The sequence below is a fragment of the Monodelphis domestica genome, chromosome 2 (assembly GCF_027887165.1).
Source record: "Monodelphis domestica isolate mMonDom1 chromosome 2, mMonDom1.pri, whole genome shotgun sequence".
Taxonomy (NCBI): Eukaryota; Metazoa; Chordata; class Mammalia; order Didelphimorphia; family Didelphidae; genus Monodelphis; species Monodelphis domestica.
The window spans coordinates 231,658,569-231,685,196 of record NC_077228.1 but is presented as its reverse complement, the minus strand read 5'-3'; the positions used below and the strand labels follow the sequence as shown (position 1 = coordinate 231,685,196).

Below are 26,628 nucleotides of genomic sequence, written 5' to 3'. Positions count from 1 at the left end.
TCTTCTGACAATCTGTCAAAGTCTAAACTTATTTTGCTTTGTCAGATGCTTCGAACATAAAGTTTAATTATGGGGAAAAATGGCCAGCATATGTTCATTAATCATAACATGACAATTAGATCTGATTTATGTCAAACATTCTGAGTTCAAACATAGCACAAGAAATAAATTCATAAGAATTGACGCTTTTCATTAAAGGTTCTGTGGGGGAGGGGTATTCATTTTTCTATCTAAATGATCACTTATTATATAAATCATTCATTGAGTCATATATACATTACATATCCATAATTTCCAATTATTGGGCCCTACATAAAAGTTTGTTATTGAAGCTTTTAGATACTGAAGTGATTACAAGCAGATCCTTATGAGGTGTGCAGTGTGGCTCAAAGATATCATCCAACATACTGGCATCTTTTCTAGAAGATGTTTAGAGGGGGTCAGTACCTCTGCTTTCTGAAGCAATCACCACAAGATAAGCTAAAACAACCCAATTATCTGAATGGGAAATTTATGTGAACCTCTCATTTAAAATTTAATTTTATGGCATGAGGTCTTTCTATACAGTCATATCTACATTCTATCTCAAACTGAGTTGCTCCCCAATTTTATTCTCTATCATCTGTTACTTCCACATTTACATAGATTGAGTTGTTCTCTCACCCCAACCCAAGCCTGATATGTGGAGTACATACTCCTTCTCCAACTCATTCTTTCAGAGAATTCTTCTCTTTCGTCAAGACTCAGCTCAACCCCCAAAGAAATTTAATTATTAACTGATGCAAAGTAAAGTGAGCAGAACTTACAAGAACACTGTATACAGCAACATTATTGATAATAAGGTGTGAAAGACAAAGCTACTCTGACCAATACAATGATCCACAACAATTCCAAAGGACTCAATGATGAAAAATGCTCCAGAGGATTCTGAACACAGACCAAAGCACATTTATTTATTCTGCACCACCACTCCTCCTCCCCCCACCCATTCCTGGGGCAATGTGGCTAACATAGAAATATTTTGCCTGACTTCATATGTATAAGGGATATGGTATTTCTTGCCTTCTCAATCAGTGGGGGAGGGTAGAGAGAGGAAGAGAATTTAGAACTGAAAATAAAAATAAAAAATTTACAAATAATCCACTATGATTCAAAGGCAGGTTTCTGGAAATATGTCACACTTCTTTCAGTTTTCTTCCCTTCATAGCTGAAATTACTTTCTTACCAATCTGGGCAAGAATCATTTATCCATTCACATGACAGGTGGCTGTCTTTATGGGTTATTTTATAGTAGTCAGGGTGGCTGGGGGGCATTAGCTTTCTCAGGTTCTATTGGTTTTGACAGGAGTAATCTAAGACATGGGACCTTTTGAGTGGGATCTCAGGGCCCCAAAAGAGACAGCTTCTAGATCGATGTGATATGGTAGGCAGGAATCAAATCCAATCAAACTAAATCACTATTTCCAAAAATATGCTCTTGCCCCTACAAGAAATAACCTGCAACAACACACATAATTAGCCCATCTGGAAATCATCTTCAAATCTAATTAAGTTCTAATATGCAGAAACATTTTTCCAGCACCTGTTCACTTTAATCTTTCTTCCCCTCCAGGGATTTTCATGTTAAATGCCCCCTCTTCTCTTTTGTGTATGGCATGTGATTCCCTCTCAATTTAACTACCTAAGTGAACCCTGCTTCCCGCTCCCCAAAAAATAAGGGTACTTGAAGCCCCCTCTCTTCCCTAGGGAAAACAGGTAACTTCTATTTCTCCCTCTTCCTCTGCCTCAATGCCTTTGCCAGCCAATCTGTAACCCCATGTACCATTTTAATAGGCAATTACATTTTATGGGCCTTAGCAAATGTCAGACCAAGTGCACTAAGAGGGAGATGTCTTAACTCTAAGTTTGGCAACCACCAAAGTGTCAGCAATTTTATCTCCACTTGTAGCAAGATACAAGGAAGAGTCAGAAATCAAAGGTCCTCATTGCTAAGCTTCCCGGTCTCTATGTGCTGCTTGGAAGCAAAGGCACCAGATGGTGGGAATCAAGGAAAAAAAGAAAAAAAGCAGAGTGAGTGCATGTGAGTGTGTGTGAGAGTGAAAGAGAGAGAGAGAGAGAGAGAGAGAGAGAGAGAGAGTGTGTGTGTGTGTGTCTCTGTGTGTGTGTGTGTGTGTGTCTGTGTGTGTGTGTGTGTGTGTGTGTGTATGTCTGGGGGGACCAAAAGCAGCCTGTGTTGAGACAAGAGAGCAGGAAACTGCACACTGGACGGTACCATATTGTTTTAGAAAAGGAGAATGAGATCTTTAAGACAGTGGCTTCTTTTCCATTGCAATAGTGAGAAGTGGAAATTAGTGACATTAGTAGTTTCCTCTGGAATTTCCCATCATAGAGTTCAAAAGTAAAGTAGAAGAAGAGAACATAGAGTATCACAGGAAACACTCCATCTCCTGAAAACCTTAGGGTTTGCTAACAGCCTAAATTCATTTAGAGTACAAAGAACAAGATCCTTGCTGCCTCTTATATTTCTAGTTTAAAAGTAGGGCTCTGTCTGACATGTTAAACAAAAAAGGATCATTTTTCATGAGAAAAAAGTCATCTTAACTCAACTTGTGAGAAATTCCCTATTTGACTTGACTAATTCTGAAATTTTCTATGAAGAATAAGGTGCAAACAGGATCTTCTGTGATGACAAGTATTTGCTCAAAAATTTGCACAGCTTGAGGAAACATGTTGTGATATGCATTGCTAAAAAAGTCATAAAATATTTATTATACAACTTTTAATGTGCCTAGCACTGAGCAAAGCATTTAACTTAAGCATAAGCTCCCTCCTTACTGTGTTCAGAAGGCAAGGTCTACATCTTCAATATATTCTATGCTGCTAAAAAGCATGTAACACTTAATGATCAATAAATATTAAAGGTTCCTAATGGCCCAATTCAAACCCCAAATTTATAGATTAGACTCTATCCTCATCCAGAGGATTTTCCTCACTATCCTTCCTCTATTCCAAATACAGTTAACTAAAATTACGAATAAATACATACTATAGTTTCAAGTCTATTAAGTCAGACTTAGCAAGCCAGAGGTTTCTGCTTAAAGAGGAAGCTGATACTATTAAAACTAGTAAAATCACTGATACCCAGAAACCAGGCTGTATTTCAGGCTCCTTTATGAGATATTCAGAAATCAGCTATTCTCCCTGACAGTCTCTCTAAATTCAATTACTCAATCAAACATCACAAAAATTTTAAAAACTCCTTTTACTTTAGGCAGTTACTTTAGGTCTGCTTTGGACAGTGAAGAGAAAATAAACTCAGAGTAGCAAGGTAATAAATACAAACTTCTAATTATGCCCCCCTGATTCTGATATTCTGATGCTACCTGGATCTTATTTTCTTTTCCTGTAAGCCAAGCTTGTATGAAAATTAATTTTTTAAAGGAAAGCATCTGGGGAGAAAATAGCATACACTGTAACATAGCAGGAGGGGTAAGCAATACTACTAGGGCTAAGTGCTATGATGCTGAGCAATGTTAATGTTTAGCAATGACACTAAACTACTTTCCATCTGTTGTGGAGACATTCTTCCCTTAGTGAAATCTGAATAAAATGAGAGGTTCGTTTTTCCTTCTGAACAGGAGAATCTTAAATAGCACCTTCCACATGGCCTTATTTATTACAGGGGCATTGGGAACAGATCCTTTCAGCTTCACACACACAGGGCTGGCAAGGTGTCTATTATCACAAAGGCATTTTGATAATAAGTATGATTGGACTAATACACTGCATGCCTCAGGGTTACTTTCTTTTGTATAATTTAAACCAGACTAGGCATTAGGTGATGCTTTAAAAATATCTCAAGTACTTCCAGGTGACAAACTGTATCCAACACTGACTGAAGAGTTTCAACATATGCTTTCAATATGTTTACCATAATCTAGAGATAAAGCATACAATCATATTGTTCCCCACTAAGTTATATACAGTAAAGTCAGTCTCCTCACTCTCTCTCTCCCTTCTTTCTTTCATATCAAGTCCCCAACAAATGTTGAACATTCTTCATATTTCCTGGGACCCTTAATATGAGACACATTTCTGTAGAATTCTTGGCTGTCAGGATCTGAACATTGAGGAAGCTCAAACCTGTTGTGTAAACTCAATATCACTCCTAGTCAGTCAAAAAAGTCATATGAAAGCAAAAGCTTGGATAGAAGCAAACTGGTTGAATTTTTTTAGAAAAGGAAAATATGTTCAATGAATCAATCCACAAACAATTATTAAGCATCTACTATGTGCCAGACACTAGGAAACAGATACAAGGATGAAAATCCCTACTCCCAGGAAAATTTAGATGTCAGCTATTCAGCCTAGAAAGAGTGCAACCTATATTCAATATTTTCTCCAGGGTCCTCATACCAGAGGAGTATAAATTTGAAAGGGCAAGCAAAAATTGCATGTAAATTATTCACAACCCAGATCTAAAAGTTTGGAATCTGGGACATAAACACCCAAAAGGACCTGTATCAAAGACACACTTATCTGAGTTTCCTTTGGATAATTAAATGAAATAGTCAGATATATAACTTGATTTAAAAAAACAAACAAACTCGAATGGGTAAGAATGCTTAGGAGAAGTTATATATACTTCATGTCCAAGGTATGGTTTGGAGTCTATAGACTGTATATTGTAATAAAAGACCAGTCTTTAAACAAAACATATTTTTCAGTAATTCTACTGGACTTTAATAAAGAATTATAGATGTAAAAAGACTGCAGAAGAACAAATAAAATGAAACTTTCCAGAGTTTGAAATGAATTTTTTTTAAAAGCCTCTTACCTTATAATCTTAGAATCAATATTGTGTATTGGTTCCAAGGCAAAAGAGTGTTAAGGGCTAGGCAATGGGAATTAAGTGACTTGCCCAGGGTCACACAGCTAGAAAAGTATCTTAGACTGACCACATTTGAACTCAGGACCTCCTGTTTCTAGACCTGGCTCTCAATCCACTGAGCCACCTGAGCTGCCTCCATGACTGAAATTTAACAGATAATATACCTCTTGAAGCTGACACCCAATATAAAATCCACCAATCTTACAAATACAAAACAACAACAACAACAACATACCAAGTAGTATTTCTGGAATGGGCAAATGCCTTTTCTTGAAGGAACAGCCCCTTGATTATTTATTTGTTTATTTAAAGAGAGATTTAAATAGTCTTTACTTTAACATGTCAAAATCCTAATTGGTCTAGAACTTTCCATGGAAACATCAAAAGGTCATGATTAATAAACTCACTGATATATAGTGGAGTAGTTTCCAAACAGGGAATTCAGACTATGGTTAGAAGGGGAGCAGGCAGGTTCTGAATCACAAGATGTCAAAAGGATAGGGGATTGCCCCCCTTCACTTGCTCTTCTAATAAATGTCCATGTTTGATAATATAAAGCCAAGGGGGCAGATAGATGGCTTAGAGATGACTCTCAGGATTGAGAGTCAGGCCCAGAGATGGGAGGTCCTGGGTTCAAATTTGGCCCCAGACATTTCCTAGCTGTGTAACACTGGCAAGCCACTTAACTTCCATTGATTACCTAGCCCTTACTACTCTTCTGCCCTAGAACCAATACCCAGTATGAATTCTAAGACGGGAGGTAAGGATTTTTTAAAAAAATAATAAAAGTTTTTAAAAAGATAAAGCCAACTGCATGAGAACATTTAAGAAGCGGGAAGTTAATCCAATAGTCATGCCCATTAGATTCAGATTCTGGGGGATTGGGTTACAGGTGAGAGAGGGAAAGTGGGTTTGGCAAGACCCACCATGGACATGGGTGAGTGGTAAATGCATACTAGACAAAATGGTCCCTTGTATTAAGTTATCAACTCATGGCAAGGTCTATAGACCCAAGAATAGCAATAAAATGGCATTTTACTATAAGGATGACACTCTTACTGCTGATATTGAAAGGTGTGTTTTTAAAGTTAATACATGAAAAGCCTGCAAAAGTATTAACATGGGATAACTTAATTTTTCCATGTTTTACTTTCCTCCTTCCAAACCCCCCCCCATCAATCTTATTTAGACCTCCAAATCCAGCAGAAGATTTGATATGACTAAAATAAAATCTTATCTTGCCATTAACAGAGAAAGCTATCAAGGGAATACCATATATTAAAAGGAAATAGGAGGAAAAGCTTGAAATTAAGAATTCAAGAATTCTGCAACAAAAGACATAGAAATGTATTTTGTCACTCTATATTCATACTAAACAATAAAAAAAAAATACACTCTCAAACTGAATATGGTTGCTCAAATTAGTTCTCAGAATTCACCATTTCTTAAAGGAACCACAGGGTACTCAAGGAAGAAATCCTCCAAAGAAAACACTATGTTTGCCCTTTTGGTTTTCAGTCCATTGACTGGAAAACTTGATTGAAATGGGCTCCCAAATCTAAGTGAATAGTTGATTAGTAGCTGTCAAGGTCTTCATCAGTTTGTAAAAATGGGTCAAAACTACTTTAACCACATGCATACCTTTTACAGGTTAGGCAACATTCTTTTGAATGGTTCACCAAATATGAAAGCAATGGTTAGCCCCTCAAACTGGATGCTAATTTAATGAGTTTTCATATACAAATACTCCCCTCTAAAAAGGCAGGAAAGTCTGTCTGTTCTATCAAGCCTGATAAGATAGCTACACAAAAGCAGCAAAAACAAAAAGCTTTTTCTCAGAGATTAAGACTTACAAAAAGGCTTAACAAGTGTTTTCCTGTAACTGATAGAAGCCATTTCTTCCTTTGCTCTCTTCAGACTTACAGCTAGAGGCTATCAGAATGATTCGGCCCCAGGGGATGAGTCTCATTGTAAGCTTCAGCTATAATTTTTTTAAATGGGTGGGACATGGCAGAGTCTTAAACTCTTGTTCCATAAGCATACAGACAATATAACTTACAAGAAAAAACATGCCTGTCACTTTTGAAGCCCTTAGCTCTTTCACCTCACACTTTTAATTATTTCCCCCAGCTGTATTGTGATTGCTACCACTATTTTAGATTTCTGCATCAATACAAAAGTAAAACTTTCAGTCCAAAAAGCTTAAAGAAAATAATCTAGGGGGCAGCTGGGTAGCTCAGTGGACTGAGAGCCAGGCCTAGAGATGGGAGATCCTAGGTTCAAATCTGACCTCAGTCACTTCCCAGCTGTGTGACCCTGGGCAAGTCACTTAACTCCCATTGCCTAGCCCTTACCATTCTTCTGCCTTGGAACCAATACACAGTATTTATTCCAAGAGGGAAGGCAAGGATTTTAAAAAATAATAATCTAAAGGGAAAGTAAAGCTAATCTAAGAGCAATGAAGCACTTTTCCTTAGAGCAAGATTTTTTTTTAAACTTCCTAAAACTACCTACACTCCTTTCCCCCTACTTAAAAACATAAGGACAGAAGTACAATTACTTTCTATACAATTTAAGTTTTAACAATTCAACATCTATTCCTAACTGAGGACAAAAATAAATCTTCCCAATAAGTTATGTTTCAGAAGGCAGAAAGTATTCACTCTTGAAAACACAAAGGCTGCTCAAAAAATGAGGAGCACAAAAGAACTTTTCTGACTCCCTAACAGGCTGAATGGACAGACCTACTTCAGCCCACACTACCAACTTCTTAGCAAGGGAATCTATGCTATAAATGATCAAAGAGGTGTAAGACTGACTAAAGCTTAGTGATGCCTCAGCAAATGTGATGTGGTACCCTAAGTGACTAAGGAGAATGTATCTGGAAAACTCAAAACCTTCTTCACCCATACTTCTCTTGATTATACGAACTTAAAGAGCCCTTCTTATACTTTAAAAACAAAACTAGCAGCTTTCCAAAGGCTCATTAACATTCAGAATAACATTCAGAATTACCTATTAAATTCCTAACCCAGAAAATATTTTAAACTCAACATACTGAATTTCAGGAACACCAAGGACAACCAAATTTTCAATAGAGTTTTCATGTAGCTTATTAAAAATACAATCAACCAGGACTTGTAATGAAACATGTATCCTCACCCAAAGTTCATACACTAATAAGTCACCAAAAGAATTCATCACAGCATGGAAATTTCCACAGAACACTATGTCTTGTTCATCCCCTTTGCTCTCAGGATTTCTTAATCTTTTTGTGTTATGGACCTCTTTGGCAGCCCAGTGAAGCCCAAGGGCTTTTTCTCAAAATAGTGTTTTTAAATGTAAAACAAATCATAGGATTACAAAGGAAACTAATCATATTTAAATGAAGTTAACAGAATAGAATTTTTTAAAAAGTTCACAGACCAGGGGCAGCAGGGTTGCCCAGTGGATAGAGCCAGGCCTAGCGATGGGAGGTCCTAGGTTCAAATCTGGCCTCAGACAATTCCCCAGCTATATAACCTTGGGCAAGTCACTTAACCCCCATTGTCTTAAAAAAAAAAAAAAGTTCACAGACTCTGGATTAACAGCCTCTGCTTTAAAGTAAAAGCTGATAGATACCAATGTTCTAAAATGTAGGTTAATTTGTCTCATGAAATTAAAAAATAGTACACCAGATTACATTATGACCAAAGAGAAAGTCTAAAATGGGTTAAATGGCACCCACATCTAAACAATGGGTTGGTAGTTATCAAAATCTTCATCCCTCAAGTTGTATCCAAGAAAAGGAAGATAAGAACAATACAGGAAGTAAACCAGCTATAATCACAAAGATACTATCCTTTAATTTATTTTTTTAATTAATTTGGTCAATTTCAAACATTATTCCCTGGTTACAAAAATCATTTTCTATTCCTCTTTCCCCTCCCCTCCCATAGCTGAGGCACAATTCCACTGGGCATTACATGTGTCTTTGATCAGAATTCATTTCCATATTGTTGGTATTTGCACTAGGATGTTCATTCAGAGTCTACATCCCCAGCCAAATCCCCCTCAACCCATGCAATCAAGCAGTTGTTTTTCTTTGGTGTTTTTACTCCAACAGTTTTTCCTCTGAATGTGGATAGTGTTCTTTCTCATACATCCCTCCGGATTGTTCAGGATCACTGCATTGTCACTAATGGAGAAGTCCATTACATTCGATTGTACCACAGTATATCAGTCTCTGTGTACAGTGTTCTGGTTCTGCTCCTTTCGCTCTGCATCACTTCCTGGAGGTTGTTCCAGTCTCCATGGAACTCCTCCATGTTATTATTCCTTTGAGCACAATAGTATTCCATCACCAACATATACCACAATTTGTTCAGTCATTCCCCAATTGAAGGGCATCCCCTCATTTTCCAATTTTTTGCCACCACAAAGAGCACAGCTATGAATATTTTTTATTTTATTTTATTTTACATTTCGTTACTCTTTCTAAGTCTTGCTTGGTTTTAAAATTTTTCCCTTCCCAAAGGTCTGACATGTTTACTATTCGGTGTTCACATAATTTAACAAAGATACCATCCTTAACTTCATTAAGAAATAGATATCTAGAATATAAGACCAAAGGAATGTCACAGAACTTCAAAGGACCATAGGGACAGAAAAGATTGTGGCAACATAAACTATATTTCCTTGTGATCAGCTATAATTTGAAGCAAAATATCTGAAGCAAAATAGAAAAAAAAAACTACTCATATCACAAAAACAAAAATGGAATTGTTTCATATACAATGGACTCAAATCAACACTGAATATTTTCCAAACCTGTCATTCTCCTTCAAGAGAACTGAAAAAAATGCAAATACTGTTAAGTATTATTTAGCAGCATTTGTGAAAATGCAAGATTCTTCTCATATGTCCTACTCACAGTTACAAGGGTACTCAACTAATTTTTATCATTATAACAACAGATCTTTCCTTTTTACCAGTAACCACAGAAATCTAAGGATAAACTCAAGAACAAGAAAAATCAAGGACAAAGGTAAATTTCACAAATGGAACCAGAGAACGAAAATGACATATTAAAGAGTAGTAAATGGAATTCACATTAGATTTTATTTCTTAAGTCTCTAAAAAATCCTTTTATTTTAAGTGTCTATTTTTATTCCAGGGAATAATGATTGCAGAAGCATTCTCATTTTTTAAAAATAGTGGTATCAAACATTAAATATCTACTCATTTTCCAATTTTTTGCCACCACAAAGAGTGCAGCTATGAATATTCTGGTACAAATCTTTTTCCTTATTATCTCTTTGGGGTATAAACCCAGCAGTGGTATGGCTAGATCAAAGGGCAGACAGTCTTTTTAAAGCCCTTTCTGCATAGTTCCAAATTGCCATCCAGAATGGTTGGATCAATTCACAACCCCACCAGCAATGCATTAATGTCCCAATTTTGCCACATTCCCTCCAACATTTATTATTTTCTTTTGCTGTCATGTTAGTCAATCTGCTAGGTGTGAGGTAGTACCTCAGGGTTGTTTTGATGTGCATTTCTCTAATTATAAGAGATTTAGAACACTTTTTTCATGTGCTTATTGATGGTTTTGATTTCTTTATCTGAAAATTGACTATTCATGTCCCTTGCCCATTTATCAACTAGGAATGGCTGAACAAATTGTGGTATATGTTGGTGATGGAATACTATTATGCTCAAAGAAATAATGACTTAGAGGAATTTCATGTGAACTGGAATGACCTCCAGAAATTGATGCAGAGTGAAAGGAGCAGAACCAGGAGAACATTATATACAGAGACTGATACACTGTGGCACAATCGAATGTAATGGATTTCTCTACTAGCAGCAATACAATAATCCAGGACAATTCTGAGGGACTTATGAGAAAGAATGCTATCCACATCTGAAGAAAAACTGCTTGATCACATGAGTCAATGGGGATATAATTGGGGATGTAGACTCTAAAAGTTCACCCTACTACAAATACCAATAATATGGAAATAGGTCTTGATCAATGACACACATAAAACCCAGTGGAAGTACTCGTTGGCTATGGGAGGGGAGTGGGAGGAGGAGAGGGAAAGGACATGAATCATGTAACCCCATGGGAAAATATTCTAAATCAACTAACTAAATAAAATTTTTCAAACAAACAAACAAAAAAACTCCATTAAATAGCTAAGAAAGAGTATATTCTGCCAACCAAATTCCCAGGTGGAAACCATTTTGGCTATGCCAGATAATCCACTGTTTTGCTAATTGTTTAAATCTAATATTTTAAATAATTTAAAAATTTGTACTAGAATTGAGAATTCAGGTCAAATTTCAGCTTCCCTTAGAACAGCGGTTCTCAACCTCTCAATTTGTAGCAATGAGAATACATAATGCATATCAGGTATTTACATTCCGAATCATAACTGTAGAAAAATTACAGTTTTGAAGTAGCCACCAAAATAATTTTTTGGTTTGGGGTCACTCCAACATGAGGAACTGTATTGCAGGGTCACAGCATTAGAAAGGTTGAGAACCACTGCTTTAGAAGATCATAATTCCTAATACTATTCTATCACATTTCATAAATATATATGCCTTGACATTTTACAAGAGCTCCTATTTGGAGGAAATCTTAAGAGGCTTTTTAATAGTTTGATTTTTTAACCACACCATTTTTACTGGTCAAAAGAGACTGAAAATATGTATAAAATTCAGGCCCTAGTGGGTAACTGCCAAAAACTGACCAAATAATTCATTCAGGAATTTTGCTGAAGAAACAACAATGAAAGAAGATTGTATAGCCAGCTATAATCCTGAGGCTTTTATAATAGTTCATGGGAAAGATTTCTATCGGTTAATTGTGGTAGACAAATTGCTAATCACTCAATAGATCTGAGTATTCCCAAATGAAGACAACTATCCCCATTAGATAAAATTCTTGCTATAAACCTCATATTTCTTCTTACCTTATAGAACACATCAGGCACATATTGCTCACTGCTGGATTCCTTGGCATAACCCAACTCAGGTGCATCTCGACATGGCAATAAGCACTCATCCCGAACCAATGCCATGCACTGATTAGATACCTGGTAACCCTCAAAATGAACTTGGTTGTCTGGACCACCTGGAAAAGAAAGCAACCTTCATAACAAATCCATTGCTGGCAATCATACATAGAAAAACTCACTGACTGCTTTGTTCATCATCTTATACAAAAAGAAAAGATAATCTCACAATTGAACTTCCATGTGTACTTTTGTGAAACCCTAAAGAATTTTATATTATAACTAAAAAAAAAAAGTGCATGTGTGTGCGTGTGTGCGTGTGTGTGTGTGTGTGTGTGTGTGTGTGTCTCCCCGTCCCTAGGCATACATTACTATGTAAAGATACTATAAACATACTTTTAGGTCAGACATAGGCTATAGTCAGTGGCACTCTCTTATGAACTGGGGGAACATAAGTAAAATCTAAAACCAACCGTCTCAATCCTCTACCTAATGTTGTGTTCCTCCTAGCACAAGGATGTATACAGGAGAGAAACTACAAATGCCAGAAAAACCCATCTCTTCAAAGAATATGAACAAAAAAAAAAAAACCCATAGATTAGGAAGTATCAACTGTACTCTATGCAGAGCATAGTAGTAGTCCAACGCAGAGCAAGCTACTCTTTTGCCCCTTTCCTCAAAACAAAAATAGAACTATGGAACTTAAAATGAGGTTTGGCACATAGTAGCTTACATTTATAGTATAGTGATTTATACATATCATCATACTGAATCCTCACCATAACCCTATAAAGAATTATTTCCATTTTATAGAAGAAATGGAGCCCAGAGGAGTTAAATTATTTGCAGAAAGTCCCAATGGGAAAAGGATAAAGATGAAACTTGCACCCAGATATTAATTCTTTTTTTTTTAAACCCTTACCTTCTGTCTTAGAATCAATACTATGTATTGGTTCCAAGGCAGAAGAGTGGTAAGGGCTAGGCAATGGGGGTCAAGTGACTTGCCCAGGGTCACACAACTGGAACGTGTCTGAGGCCAGATTTTAAACCTAGGACCTCCTGTCTCTAGGCCTTGCTCTCAATCCACTGAGTCACCCAGCTGACCCCTATAGCACTGATTCTAAGATAGAAGGCATGGGTTTAAAAAAAAAGTGATATTTAAAAAAACCCTTAATTCACAGGCAAATAAACTTTTTGGGAGATGGAAAGTCAACAACATAGTATTATAAAACAGGGATCTCTGTCTACCTATTTAGGGAAAGGCATCATCTATACAAAAACAAAAATTCTCTCTTTCGGTGACATCTCTGACCCATTCTCTCTGGATGTCCTTGGAAAACCACTGTTATGTATTTGCTTGACTTTGCTCTGTCACAGAAATAAAGGGAAATAGTTTGCAAGACTATCACCTTCTGGGGGCAGCTGGGTAGCTCAGTGGATTGAGAGCCGGGCCTAGAGACGGGAGGTCCTAGGTTCAAATCTGGCCTCAGACACTTCCCAGCTGTGTGACCCTGGGCAAGTCACTTGACCCCCATTGCCTAGCCCTTACCACTCTTCTGTCTTGGAGTCAATAGACAGAAGGTAAGGGTTCAAAAATAAATTAAAAAAAAAAGACTTATCACCTTCTATGGGCCTACATTGATTTCAGTGTTATGTGTTAAACTAAATTAGAGACCTAAGCTCAGACTCTCAAATGCAAGGTCTTTAGGGGAATACTGAGGGGGAAATGGTTGTCTGCTTCCAGATGAATGGCAACTCTCAGAGGTCAGGGAATGTGATATGTATATACAATAGTACAAAGTAGCTGCTCAATGATTAAACCACAAATGAGAAAATGAGGTTGTACTTGCTTGAAGAGGAGGGGAAGAATGTGATGGATTGATAGGAGGAAAAGGGAGGGAAGACCACATGGCTAACATTTTAATCTAGGTGTTTATAACCTGAAGTAGTCATCAACAAGTAATGAGACATTAGAGAGGGGGAAAAAATCTGACCTTTGAGAATGGAGAAAAATGGAAAGTGGTATTTGAAAAACTGAAGGCTGTTAAGGAAAGTAAAATTAGTCCATATGGAGATACTCTAAAAGTGAGTTCAATGAGATGAACTGTAAATTCCCCTGCCACATGGAATATCAAGAAATTGAAGGCCTGGTGGTTTATTTAGTGGTGATATGGAATTATTTGGAATATAGCCCCCCTCCCTACCCTTAATTTTTTTCTTAACCTTCCATTTTTAACTTCTCCAGAAACTTTGCAAATATGGGCCAAAGAAAGCCTGTGTCAATTAGCCATCATTTTTCTGTAAAAAACAGTCTTTTAAGATGATACTTTTAATTCTCTGTTTGGGAATCAATGATGAAGGCTCTCAAAAAGCCTGGAATGCCTAGGGCAGCATGAATTTTAAACAGGCTACTACTAGGCTGGCACAGAGATAGACCTCTTTAAAAACATTCTTTTCCAACACCCCTAAGTCATGCTAAAGTCTTGGTCTTGAAGAAGGGGATAGCAATAGGAAAACCTAAAACTCTGCTGTACTTGATCCAACATTTTCCTTTGTTTTAAAAAATCTGTAAGGGAGGAGAACCTATAGGAGTGCCAAAAAAAAAGAAAGACAAAAGAAATGAGGGTCACTGAAGAATTATTTTGTTAATGTGAAAGAAAAAACAGAAGGCCAGAAAGAAACAGAGACAAACAGGACAGCTTTGGAAGTCACACAGTGAATTTTATTATATACATAAAAAGAAAAAAAGTTGTATGTAAAAAATATACAATTTCATGTACAATCCCCTTTTTCTGTTCTACTCTGTAGAAATGCTCAATTTATTTGGTATTAAGTTCTGAATAAAGAAAAAAACATTTTTTAAGAAAGAGGAATTGGCATTAAAAACTTCATTTAACATTAGTCATTTAAAATTCTGGAGCCTCAGTTTCCTCAAATGTAAAATAGGAATAATACTTCTTGTACTGTCTATCACATGGATCTGTTATAATGATGATACTTGTAGACTGAAATATATTGCAGAAATGTGAGATTTTGTTATGACCTACTATATTACTCCATGCTCTTTCTTTTCTTTTTAAAAACCCATACTGTATATTGGTTCTAAGGCAAAAGAGCAACAGCGAGCTAGGCAACTGGAGTTAAGTAATAGCCAGGAAGTGTCTACGGTCATATTTGAACTCAGGACCTCCTGTGTCCAGACCTGGCTCTCTATGTTCTGTGTTCTTTCAAGATGTTGTGTCATTGAATCTACAGCTGAACTAGGTGACTAACTTCTACTCTTTCAATTTGAATTGTTATCTAAGATCATTTTTAGCTCTAAGTCCTCTACTTGCCTTTATCCAGACATAATTTAACTATTGTTTTAAGTTTCTAAAAAAGTAAAAACAAAATAAACAGCACCAAAAATAAATGAAACAAAAGAGAAGTAGATGCCAAAATGTTTTTACCAATCTATCTGCATTGTACTGCACAGTGAAGAATTGCAGAAATTAAATTGAGAGCACAGAATTCTCACTCTGGCTTTAGGAGCTACTTTTTTGCTTTTTAAGATCACTCAAATTCATTGAAGAGAGCTCTTCCACCTCTGAAAAACTCAAACAGGAAGTATTTTGTATATGGTCAAAGAAAGGGAAACAAGGTAACAAATGCTAAGGAACCTTATTCCTTTCAGAATCAAAGCCTCCTAAGTCTATCAACTGGGGATACATCCACTCATTTAGAAATTTATTAAAAGCAAAAAATAAAATCCTCATTAAATTAATGTAAAGAACAGTTTTATTTTCCTTATAATGAGGAATAGAATAACAACATTAATTAATTCACATCAAAGAGAAAAGTGCAGACTATCATACTATGAGCATTAACCCTCTGAGGCAGGTCCAACAGTAGCAAACTAAAGAAAGTTCTCAGATCTGTACTTATAGAACTGATGACCTAACTCTGTCAAATGTCTATCAAACAAATATTTAGTGACATTAGGAATGAAGTATTAAAAATACCACTTAGAGTAGGGGAGCTTATTAATAAAAATATAATAAAATGCAATTGTTTTGCAGCTTACAAAGCAGCATGTTATGCATAACAACCCTATGAGACAGGTACTATGATAGTAGCCATTTTATAAATGAGGAAACTGAGGCTAAAAGTGAAATGACTTGTCAAGTGCTAAAATTCAAACCCATCTCTCCTGATTGCAGGCCCAATGTGAAGGCATACAAGATTTCCAACTTAGAAGAATATCATAAATTGTTTTTTCCTATCTCAGGACAATTTCTACTGATAGCGTGAAGATTAAATTTAACTCTCCCCTGATTGTGAAAATTAAAATAACTCCCCTGCCCATTTTTTATATCTAACCACCAAAAGTGTAAACATCCCACTTAATCATTAAGTGGGGAGGTCTGTAACCCATGTGTGTAACAGTGGGTGACAAATCAGAATCAAACTGACTGCCCCGTGGGACATCCTAAGCAAAGAACTGACTATGATTGGTAGATGTAAAATTAGGGGAAGGCACAGGAAGTGACACAAAAGAAAGTGTCTTTAAAAGGAAGTTACAACTTCCTAAGTGAAGTTCATTTCTTCTGAGGAGTTTGGAGTTTGAGTTGGAGGCTGGTGAAGAATCTGCTGACTGGACCTGTACTTTGGTGAGACTATTCTTAAATCTCTTCCTGTGGTAAGTGAAAAAGCTGACTCCTTTCCTGGAATTTCTGAAGAGACTAGCTTCAGGAGAGACCTACCTCTTGAGAAAGACATCCCCAGGTCCTCAGCTTTGCCAAGGCCTCTCTGACTAAAGACTAATTCTCCCTGCCCAGGTTGAGCCAGGGTTCAGGAGTAAATTACTTAGTGCTTAGGTTAGATATCTTACCCTATCCTCTCTGATTTCCTACTTCATTCTTTCTATATTTTGTAAATAAATTGTAAATAAATCTCTTTGGAATAAATTAAATTCCTGGCAACCCTATTTTAAATATAATCCAGACCAAGATTTTTTTATAACAAACCCCATTTTTCTCCCCCTTACAATAGAAAAAAAAGTTATAAATTATTATTAGGGTCTCAGGCTAGCTCACAAGAGTATATTTAACCTATAATGGAGTGGAACTATAATTGTGATACACTAATAAGTCCACTGGTGGAAGGAATACACAGAGGAGGAAGAAAAAGACCTTTTCTTTCCTTTGTGGCCCAAGGTAAACTTTTTTAAAAAGCCAACTCTGGCATCCCTCCTTACCTTTCTTTACACTTTCTCTCCTCTCTTTTCCTGCTTCTCCCCCTAGCCTCCCCATTCTCTCACACCAGAAAAGGTCCCTAATTTCTAAGCCCATAATCCTCCTTTGGGTCTGCCATGTTTAAAGCTCTCCCATCCTTCCAAAGGGCTTTGTGCTTCAAATTTCCACTTTTCTACTCAAATCAAAATTGCTAGTCCCTCAGGGAAGTTGCCAGGTGTTAGAACAAAGGCAATCTGACTGAAGTAATTCAAACAAATGTGAATGATTGCAAGTCCCCAAGTGGTATTTGTATTTTTAAAGGTATCTTTCAAAGTAGATGTCTATACATTGGAAAATAAATAAACTATGGTACATGAAATAAAATGGAATATTGCTGCAATGCTATAAGAAATATCAAATATGAAGAATACAAGGAAAACTGGAATTGACAAAGTGAAACAGAACCAGTAAATAAATGTAAGTGACAACAATGTAAACAGAAAGAACAGGAAAAGAAAACACTGAATGTTGCTTAATTCTAATGATTAAGCTTGACCCTAGAGAATAGAGGAAATGGAGCAATAGGTATGAAACAATGCACAAACTGGATATGTATGATGAACTATTTTCCTCTTTTGAACAAAGGATGCTCTCAATCAGGGAGGAGGTAGAGACATACTTGAAAATGAAGGTGATATAAAAAATAAAAGCTAACAATCAAAACTTTTAAAAATAAAAATAAAGAGAATGTTATTCAGTCAAATGAATTTCTAATTAGTACCATTTCAGTGGAACTACCCAAGGTAATACGGAAGAAAAACACTGGGGACCAAGAACCATCACTTTCCTCAGCTTTCTTCCACAAACTATGTTTGTTTCTGACAGGCTCCTCCCCATCTCCCACATGTGAGACCTCAGGTGACCTCTAAGACTTCCATGCTTTCTTCCATTGGTTCTTAGGCCAAGGACAGCAACTGGATGGAGAAGACATGGCAAAAACTGTTGTCTGTATAAGTCATAGATTTCCTCAATCTATTCAGGTTCCACATAAAAAGAATTAAATTTAAATGAACTGAACTAGATTTTAAGTTCCATGAAGGCAGAGGTGTCTGCTTCCTCTGAAACGCCCCATGATGCCTAATGTAGTAACTGCCCAGTATCCTGTGGGGGCTTCATAAATATTTATTGATGATTTTGTAAATCAGGTCTCCAATTCAAAATTTGACTTTTTCCAAAACAGATGGTTTTATGTACTGCCCTTTTTCTATAGTAGCATCTCAAGACTCTTTGGAAGACATTTTGTGATACTCCTTAAAGGCCACCATCTTTTATAACTGTCGCATAAATGTACACTTCTGCATATGGATATGGAGAAACTTACATACATACCTACATATATCTCTACACAAATACACACACACAGACACACACATACACACACCCTAAAAAATTCTTTGTTCTTGAAAAAGCTTTATGGAAATGGCATTCCAGAATGGCCACTACATTCAGGAAAAAAAAAAAGGGAACAAGCTAGAACACAGAACAAGAGCATCAGTTTTCCCTTACTATGTGTTTTTTGGTGAACCACTACAAGAATGAGTGAGAATGTCCCATTTTGTTATCGGGGTGGTCAGACAAATTTCAGCAGTCCTGGGAAACAATAAGTTACATTCTCCCACACAGTTAAGACTTCACTTTCTTATTTCAAGGAGTGGGGAGAAACTACCCAGATCCAAGGGAGATAAAAATTAATTTTGCCAAAGGCAAGAGTCTAATGGAGAGAGCTCAGGACCATGAGACCTAGGCAGGATTCCCATGCTTGTCATTAATTGTGAAGGTGACTGATATGGTCATTTTTCTCTGCTGAGGCTTGCTTAACAGGAATATGGAGACTAACAACTCTCCCTCATTGGCCCATTATAAGAATGGATTAGGCCACGCCAGTTAAATATAAATAATTACTTAAAGGTATAAAATAAATACATTTAAAATACACACACAAAGTAGAAACACATACACACACACACACACACACACTAATGACAATACAATTATAAATGTGACTTTGAACCAGCTGATACCTGTAGCTACCGCGGTTACAAACTTCGATCCAAAATGACCATCTGGGGAAAGCCGACATATATTGGGATGCTTGTTCTGGAAATTTCCTGCAGTTATACATTCTTCTGCACTCAGAAAATATGTGTCCTAGGACAAAAGAACTTAAATTAGAATACATTCCTATTTCCTTTTCAACAGAATACAACATAAGGCAGTGATGTCGAAGTATTAGACAAAATTCAATCTGATTCAACCACCATTTAGTAATTATCTATATGAACTGCACAATGCTACATGAACACCTAGGCTACAAAGATGAAGAAATGCAAACAAAGCCCTCCGAAACAATTAAAGAAGGGAGAAATCACTTTTAGCTGAGGGGATTGGGAAAGGAAAAAAACATCAATTAGCTGTAGTGGACTTCCCCCCTTCTCTATTCATGTCTAGTCAGGTCTTTTTCTTCCTTCAGAAAGGTCTAGTTGATCCCTACTCAAATCTCTTGTGGCCCCTCAGTCTGAATGTGCACTTATATTCTAATGTACATTATATTTATTTGTGTCCATATCTAATTATACTGTAAGATCCTTAGGGACACTGTCTAATTTTACTTTTATATCCCTTGTATGAAGCACAGTGTCTCACACACAGTAGATGTTTAATGTCTAGTGAATGACATTCACTGAAAATGACTACCCAGAATTGCTATTCTGAAAAAGCATATATCTATCATTTCCCACGAATGCACATAGATAAAATGTACTTATTAAGGTAAAACTGGATCACATGCCATTATCAGAAAGGATCAATACTCTGCTCTAATTTATCATAAGAACTCCTTTAGAAAATAATTTAATATGAAATTCAGTGGAGTATTGTAAAAGGACCATGTCAATTCAATATAAAACTTTTTAATTACCAAGATTTCTAGTATTAAACTAACTAATTAAGCTAAAACAGTAAAACCTTTTCACTTTACTCTGCATTTTCCTTACCTTGTTTCGGCTATATCGGACAGTGCCTTTTCGGGTATCTTCTGAGACCAGGTCTGTAAATATCCAGCCAACCTTAAAAAAAGAGAAAAAATGCACATCTTTTTGGATGGCCCTCTGAAAAAGAAGAATCTTATCTTACCAGTCCACAATGTTTTGGGGGCTTGTATCCATTTAAGTCAGAAAGCCTATGAATTTTTACAACATAAAACTCTTCTACACAAGCTGAGTTTCTGTCAGGAAACATTAGTGCATCGCTAAGAATTCACCTGTGAGCAGAACTTTTCCTTGAACTATCTATCACCAAAGAATTCTGTCCATACAGCTTCCTGAATCAGAATCTTTTCACTGGACTCAACTCTCACATTAGAAGATTTGGGTTTACTCATTTCAATTCATCCACGGTTACTGCCAGATTCTGTCTTCATGTCTCTTCTTCACTCTCTTCATTTTGAGACTTAAGTATATTCTTTTCAAAGATCCACCTTTTGCCTATGCCTACCAAGAGTTTGGGATATTGTGGAGCTGAAAGGGAAAAATGGAAGCAAGTGTCCCCCTGTTGTGGAATGATTTCTTCCCCTTCTAACACTGGAGTTAGCCACAAAGCACAACAAATGATTACATTTCCACTTATTCCACAGGAATAAGATATAGACAAAGGATTGGTATATATCAAGGTGGTTTAGAGGGTCAATGGGACAGAAGTATAGAAGGAGAGTTAATGATTGCAATCAAGGTACACTAACAGCAAGTGTGAGGGTCTCTTGAGCAGCTGCAGTGGGGTAAAAGAGGTTAGGAATGGAGCCTGAAAAGCTCTAGGGTGCATTTTAGGACTTGGCATAAGAAGGGAGTGGTCTGGGAATAAATGAGACTGAGAACCTGGGTAGCAATAATGGGGTAAAAGTGGTTAAATGAGGAGCTTAGAAACCTTGGGAGTGCATTTTAGAACTTGGCATGAAAACATGAGAGTGAGGCTGAGAAAGTGAATGGCTGCAGCATATAATGGGTATGAAGAGGGTGGACCAAGAATTTAGGCCTTGCATGGGAGAAGAGCTTGTGACCTGAGTGCTAATACTCTGCACAGAGCTTATTCTAACTAGTAGAGAGCAAAGAATTGAAGATTAGATTCTGTTGTGCTTAAAACATCTGAATCATTGGCATCTGATTTTCCTCATTTGTTTTAGAAGGAGCTTGCCTCAGGTGCCATGGAATCAAAAAAGGCTAGGAAAAAATAACAGTATCCCACACATTTAGATAATTGCTTTAAGGTTTACAAAGCACTTCCCCCAAAACAACCATGTGAAGTAGGTAGTGTAAACAGGATCATCAGTATAATTATCTCTATTTTACAAAGGAGGTAACCGAGGCACAGATAATTGACAAGATCACATAGCCAGTAAGTGACTTGGCCAAGATTTCAACTGTTTGCACGTTGCTATGCTGCTTTAGCCTTGCCAAGAGAGAGGGTATCAAAGTTTCTATCTTCTAATGGGAAGTTGATCATGGACCATGAGGTCCAGTAACTCAATTAGCCTCTTCAATCAACCTGAAAGGACAGCTGGAAGAGTCTCCCTCAAGAACACAGAATTTTGGTGCAAAAGTTGGTACATAAAATCCTTATAGTAGGTTTGGAATCATTTTAAGTTTTCTCCCCTAAATTCATAGGGAACCAAATTTCCACTACTAGCTAGACTGACCAAAAAATATGAAGAGTCAATAGAACCTACCAGTTCAATGATATTTAAATTTCACTAGATCACAAGCTCTTAAGAACTAAAAATGGAAGAGATTACTAAGGACATTGGGTCCAACCCCCTCATTTTACAGATGAAGAAACTGAGGCCCAGAAAGGTTATATGACCTGTCCAAGACTATGCATACAGTATTTTGTCAAGCAGGGATCTGAACTCGAGTTCTGTGATGCCAAGTTCAGTGCTCTGTCCATTATATTACAATGCCTCATTTCTAAGATGTCACATTCATGCTTACTTTTCACACATTTCTTTAAGTGCTCATCTCCAGAGTATCCAGCAACTTTGCCAGAAGTATCAGACAAGCAAGATTAACAAAACTGAAGGGGAAAATTATCCTCTGTTTTCACTTTTGACTGTTCTAAGTAAAATAATAAAAGACTTATCTTCTCACACTTCTAATTTGCAAACAGAAAATTCAATGATAACTGAAGAATTGGGCCTAGAACCACAGGGAAAAGAAAATGAACAATTTAGTGGGTTTTGAATCTTTGAGGGTACTAATACCTCCAAAAATATACACAAAGCCTACAGAAAAGAGAAAGCAGGACAGGAAAATATATCAGAGTAGCAATGCCAAAAGAAATACCCCAGAAAAAAAAATCCTGCCAGTGGAAAAAAAGAAAGGGTCTTCCTTCTATTGCTCTTTAATGTAACCCTTGAGAAAGGTGGCTGATGATTTAAGTACAACAGCCCTGGCATTTGGATCTTTTTATGCTCAGGGAAATGTTCCCATTTCACTTTAAGGCCAAAAAACATAAAAGCCATTGGCGCCCAATAAACACAAATGAGGCTTCAAAATGTGTCAGGTCTGCAACTGACCTTGTGCAGCTGGGGAGAATTGATCCCAGATGAGGCTATATCCCCTCCTGCCTGCCATTCACCCAATACAATACCCTAACATTCCTTCCTACAAAGACTCAGACTAGCAAATAGAAGACTCCAGTACCTTTCTTAGGCCAAGTTTGGCAGCAATCTCATCTACTACTTCAGCTTTGGGGTCTTCAAGGAGCTCCAGGCTGTTCTGTGTACCGATCTGTGGGAAAATTAAAAAGAAAATATATACTGTAGAGTAACCACTGAGCTGATACCCAGAACCATGGGTATCCTCTTCACTCTCATCCCTTCTTAGGATGCACAAAGCTGCAAATATGCTGAAAAGGAGAATTGTCCAGGCAGAAAAAGAACTCTAAGCAACCTACTGAAAATATAGCCAAATCCTCTTGAGCTTTCCCATATCTGCAAAAGAAAGCACAAATCTATGCTGAGAAAGAAGAGGAAAAAATTAAAACAGGATGTCTATGTTAGTTTAAATTTACTGACACTAAAAATTAATGGAAAGTGTTCATCTTTTTCCCTCTTGAAAAAAGTATTTTTTCCACTGTGTAGTCCTGTTCCAAATAATGAGTTTGCTCAGTTCAGAAGCAACTGAAGCCAACAGTAAAATTAAAGCCAGTTCAAGTGTTAAGACAAAAAACAAAAACCCAGGCAATCCTCAAAAAATATTTGTGTAGCTTATTAAAAACATTTAGCTTAATGGGCATTATGACATTAAAAAGATAGTGAGAAGTAAGAGAATACAAAACATTATGTAGGAGAAAGAAAAAGATGATGTGCAATCCAGAAGAATTCAAAAGAATTCACAAAATTAGGACCTTATTTATTATATCAGAGTAGCCAGAAGATTCAGTTCTGGGGCAAATTAGCTTATCCTCATGTGTTCTGGATATGAGTTTATTCATGAATATAATGCCTAAACATGATCAAAGAATATCAATTCTCTAATTTCCTTACATTCAATAAGTTTACTGAAGAACTTTAATCTTCACTTAAATGTAGTTTGTAGCTCATTAAGAATAAAATAAGTATCATACTTAGATAGAAGAGTTCCCAGTCGCAGGAATAGGAAGGCAAAATTAATCCTAAGACTGAGTCTTACTAATTGAATATATCCTTGTAAATTAGCCAAATTTTGGCAAACCAACAAAAGTACTGTTATGTTGGTCTGAATATCCCCCATATGGAGATCATTAATACCTCTAGGGCACAGGTCAAATCAAGACTTTATTACAAATCTAGAGAAAAGTACTTGTTTAATGACATGTGGCAGCATGAGCTTCAACTCCTAATGAGCTCAAGGGTTGCTGAAGGTCAACTGTTCCAACATTCAGGATCTCCAAATTAGAGACCTAATCATTCTATTCTATTAAGCTGGATGTGGGAGAGCCATTTCAACTAGGAAAAAATTACAAGTAAATGTTCTGAAAACTATTGTTCCTTTTAAAAGGCTGTCTTAAAAGTTTAATGAATGGTTTATGATACATATGTCTGGATGAATATTCTACAAATTTGGGATCTCTCAAGTTTTTAGAAAGGCAGAATCTCATATACAATGTAAGAAAGTAACCAAAGCTTCTTAAGTAGTGTCTCCATTGCCACCTAGTGACGCTTTTGCAAAATGATGAGTCATCACGAAAAATAATTTTTAAAAGGCTCACAATGCCCTATACACTGTATTCTCAAATACATTGTGGGATTTCAGCTTGAAAACAGATATAAATATTACCAGACCAATGTGACACATACACGGCAACCAAAGACATTTCTGGTTTCAATTGGTGGCCACATACAATCTGCAGTTAATAGTATATATTAACTATATTCTCTAGAAAATATTATTTCTGGATTTCTTGCTTAGGAAGTTCTGAATGATATGCTCTAAAAAAAACCAGATTAAAAAGAAAGGTCACATCTAACAAGATCTGAGCATCCAAAGCATATCTTACATTTCATCCACATGCAAGCTGAGGTCTAAGGAGCAAAACGTCTGAAAACCTGTATCCTTTTCTTGCAGCATATACTGTGCCTGTGTACAGCTGTCAGATCCTCAGCACCCCAATATTCTGACAAGCAATGAAGTCACTAGAAACAGAGCCCAATGTGCTATAAATTTTTCCAGCTCTACTCCCAAGTTGCATGAATGTACACATCTTTGGACACTGTCTCTTGTGAACATAATTATTTGGTCTTAACTGAAATGGGGGAAGTGAGGAAGTATAAAAAACTAAAATGCAGACTTTCAGAATTAAAAATTTAGAAATGCTGACTGAAAAGGGCATTCAAACAACCTTCAGGAATAGGAAATGCAGGTGAAATTTGATTTCTTTTATAGTTCTAAAAAAATGATGACAATGAATTATCAAATCCTGTAGGTTTTTGTTTGTTTGTTTGTACCTGAGGGGGTTCATAAATGGCAGCAACCTCAGCCCTAATGCCAAGAGGAATGTCTTTATGCTCTGTATACCGTCCATACAAGTACCCAAAATGCTGGTTCCCAGTCTTTCTCCAGAAGTCAAGGAAACGATCAGCAACCGTGTGATTCTCAAACATGATGTTGTCTACATGCCGATATTTCTGTGAAACAAATGGATCAGGTTCACCAGGATGACTCCATTCCGAGAGATTCATGAAAGCCATAGTATTGAATTATAATTTATTTTCCTAAATTAACCCATTCGTAACTATATTTCCTATGTATATTTTATGGAAAAGTATGACCAAAAAGATGTGCATAAGGAAAGGATAGTAAGAAGTTTTATGTATTAGGGTTGCTTCAGGAACAGTGATAGAGCTAAAGAAAATCAAACAGATCAATATACTTATTAAATGTCTAAACCAAGATAGCAATAAAGGGTAAACTTTTACATGAAATCTTGTGGGAATACTATCAACAAATTCATCTTAACTTTTTTTTTAACTTCTTAACTTTTCTTGTGTCATAGCCCCCTCTGGGAGTCTGGTGAAGCCTAGGGACCCTTCTCAAAATGTTTTAAAATAGACAGGATTATAAAGGAAGTCAATTATATTGAAATAATTGTTTTAAAAAATTTTAATGAGTTTATGGACCCCAAGTTTAGAACCTCTGTCTTAAAGGATTAGCTATTAAAATGCTAGCTTGAAGGAAAATAAAATACACAATGCTTAGGAAAGAAGGGAAAAAAAGAAGGGGGAGGTCACTAGAAAGGCAAGTAGGGAGAGCAATGAAGGAGTATACTCTAGTTCAGGATTAAAGTATAAGTACAGAATATTCTGATTAGTTTTACATTTGATTTTCATTCTTTACTACATCCTTGAGTCAGGAAACTTATTCTCTAAAAGCTATAACCAAAACTTACTTTTGCTAAGCAAGCATTCAGACGCACCAACTAGGAGGGGAGTGTTAAATAGTCTTATCTTGGAGGGAATCAAACGAGGTGTATAGCCTGCTAGTCTCTGCCACATAAAGTACAGAGCAAAAACTGATATTTTAGATAGGAACAAGTTAGAAAGAACACTGTACTTACACCATACAAATAAAATGGAAAAACTACAGCCTGAGATTCTCCTCAAAAGCTGGAATTTCTCTGATTTCCAATAACTTTGGAATAGTCAACAAACCAATCACCAAATTCCTTTTATGTTTATTACCTCTGCAGTAGATGCTTAAGAGACACTTTTCTGGAAGTCTTCTAGAATAACAACTCACCTGTCTGTTCAGTGTGATAGCACTTGGCTGGCACTTGGTACAAATGCCATTAGGCCATGGAAGATGTCCCTCACAACCAGATTTAATCTTGCAGCTGATATTCTCCAGGGCAACAAATTTCCCCCTAAATAAAAAAGCAGCTTTAATTAAATATCAAAATATGGCCTGGAGAGAGCAGAGTAAGATGCAAAAGA

At 36.6% G+C, this 26,628-nt stretch overlaps 1 protein-coding gene across 2 annotated transcripts in view; it reads right to left on the bottom strand.

Annotated features, from left to right (window-relative positions):
• The window catches only part of NPLOC4 (NPL4 homolog, ubiquitin recognition factor), a 59,657-nt gene that overhangs the window by 18,148 nt on the left and 14,881 nt on the right, over positions 1 to 26,628 (bottom strand). Inside the window, exons 7-12 of one of the 2 annotated variants that reach the window (XM_001379809.5) lie at positions 26,435 to 26,558; positions 25,144 to 25,323; positions 22,859 to 22,945; positions 20,162 to 20,233; positions 19,190 to 19,316; positions 11,854 to 12,014 (exon numbers count right to left, since the gene is read on the bottom strand). In XM_001379809.5, coding sequence (XP_001379846.2) covers positions 11,854 to 12,014; positions 19,190 to 19,316; positions 20,162 to 20,233; positions 22,859 to 22,945; positions 25,144 to 25,323; positions 26,435 to 26,558 — 751 coding nt within the window. The remainder of the gene's footprint in view (positions 1 to 11,853; positions 12,015 to 19,189; positions 19,317 to 20,161; positions 20,234 to 22,858; positions 22,946 to 25,143; positions 25,324 to 26,434; positions 26,559 to 26,628) is intronic. The other variant, XM_007482873.3, reaches the window with a different exon arrangement.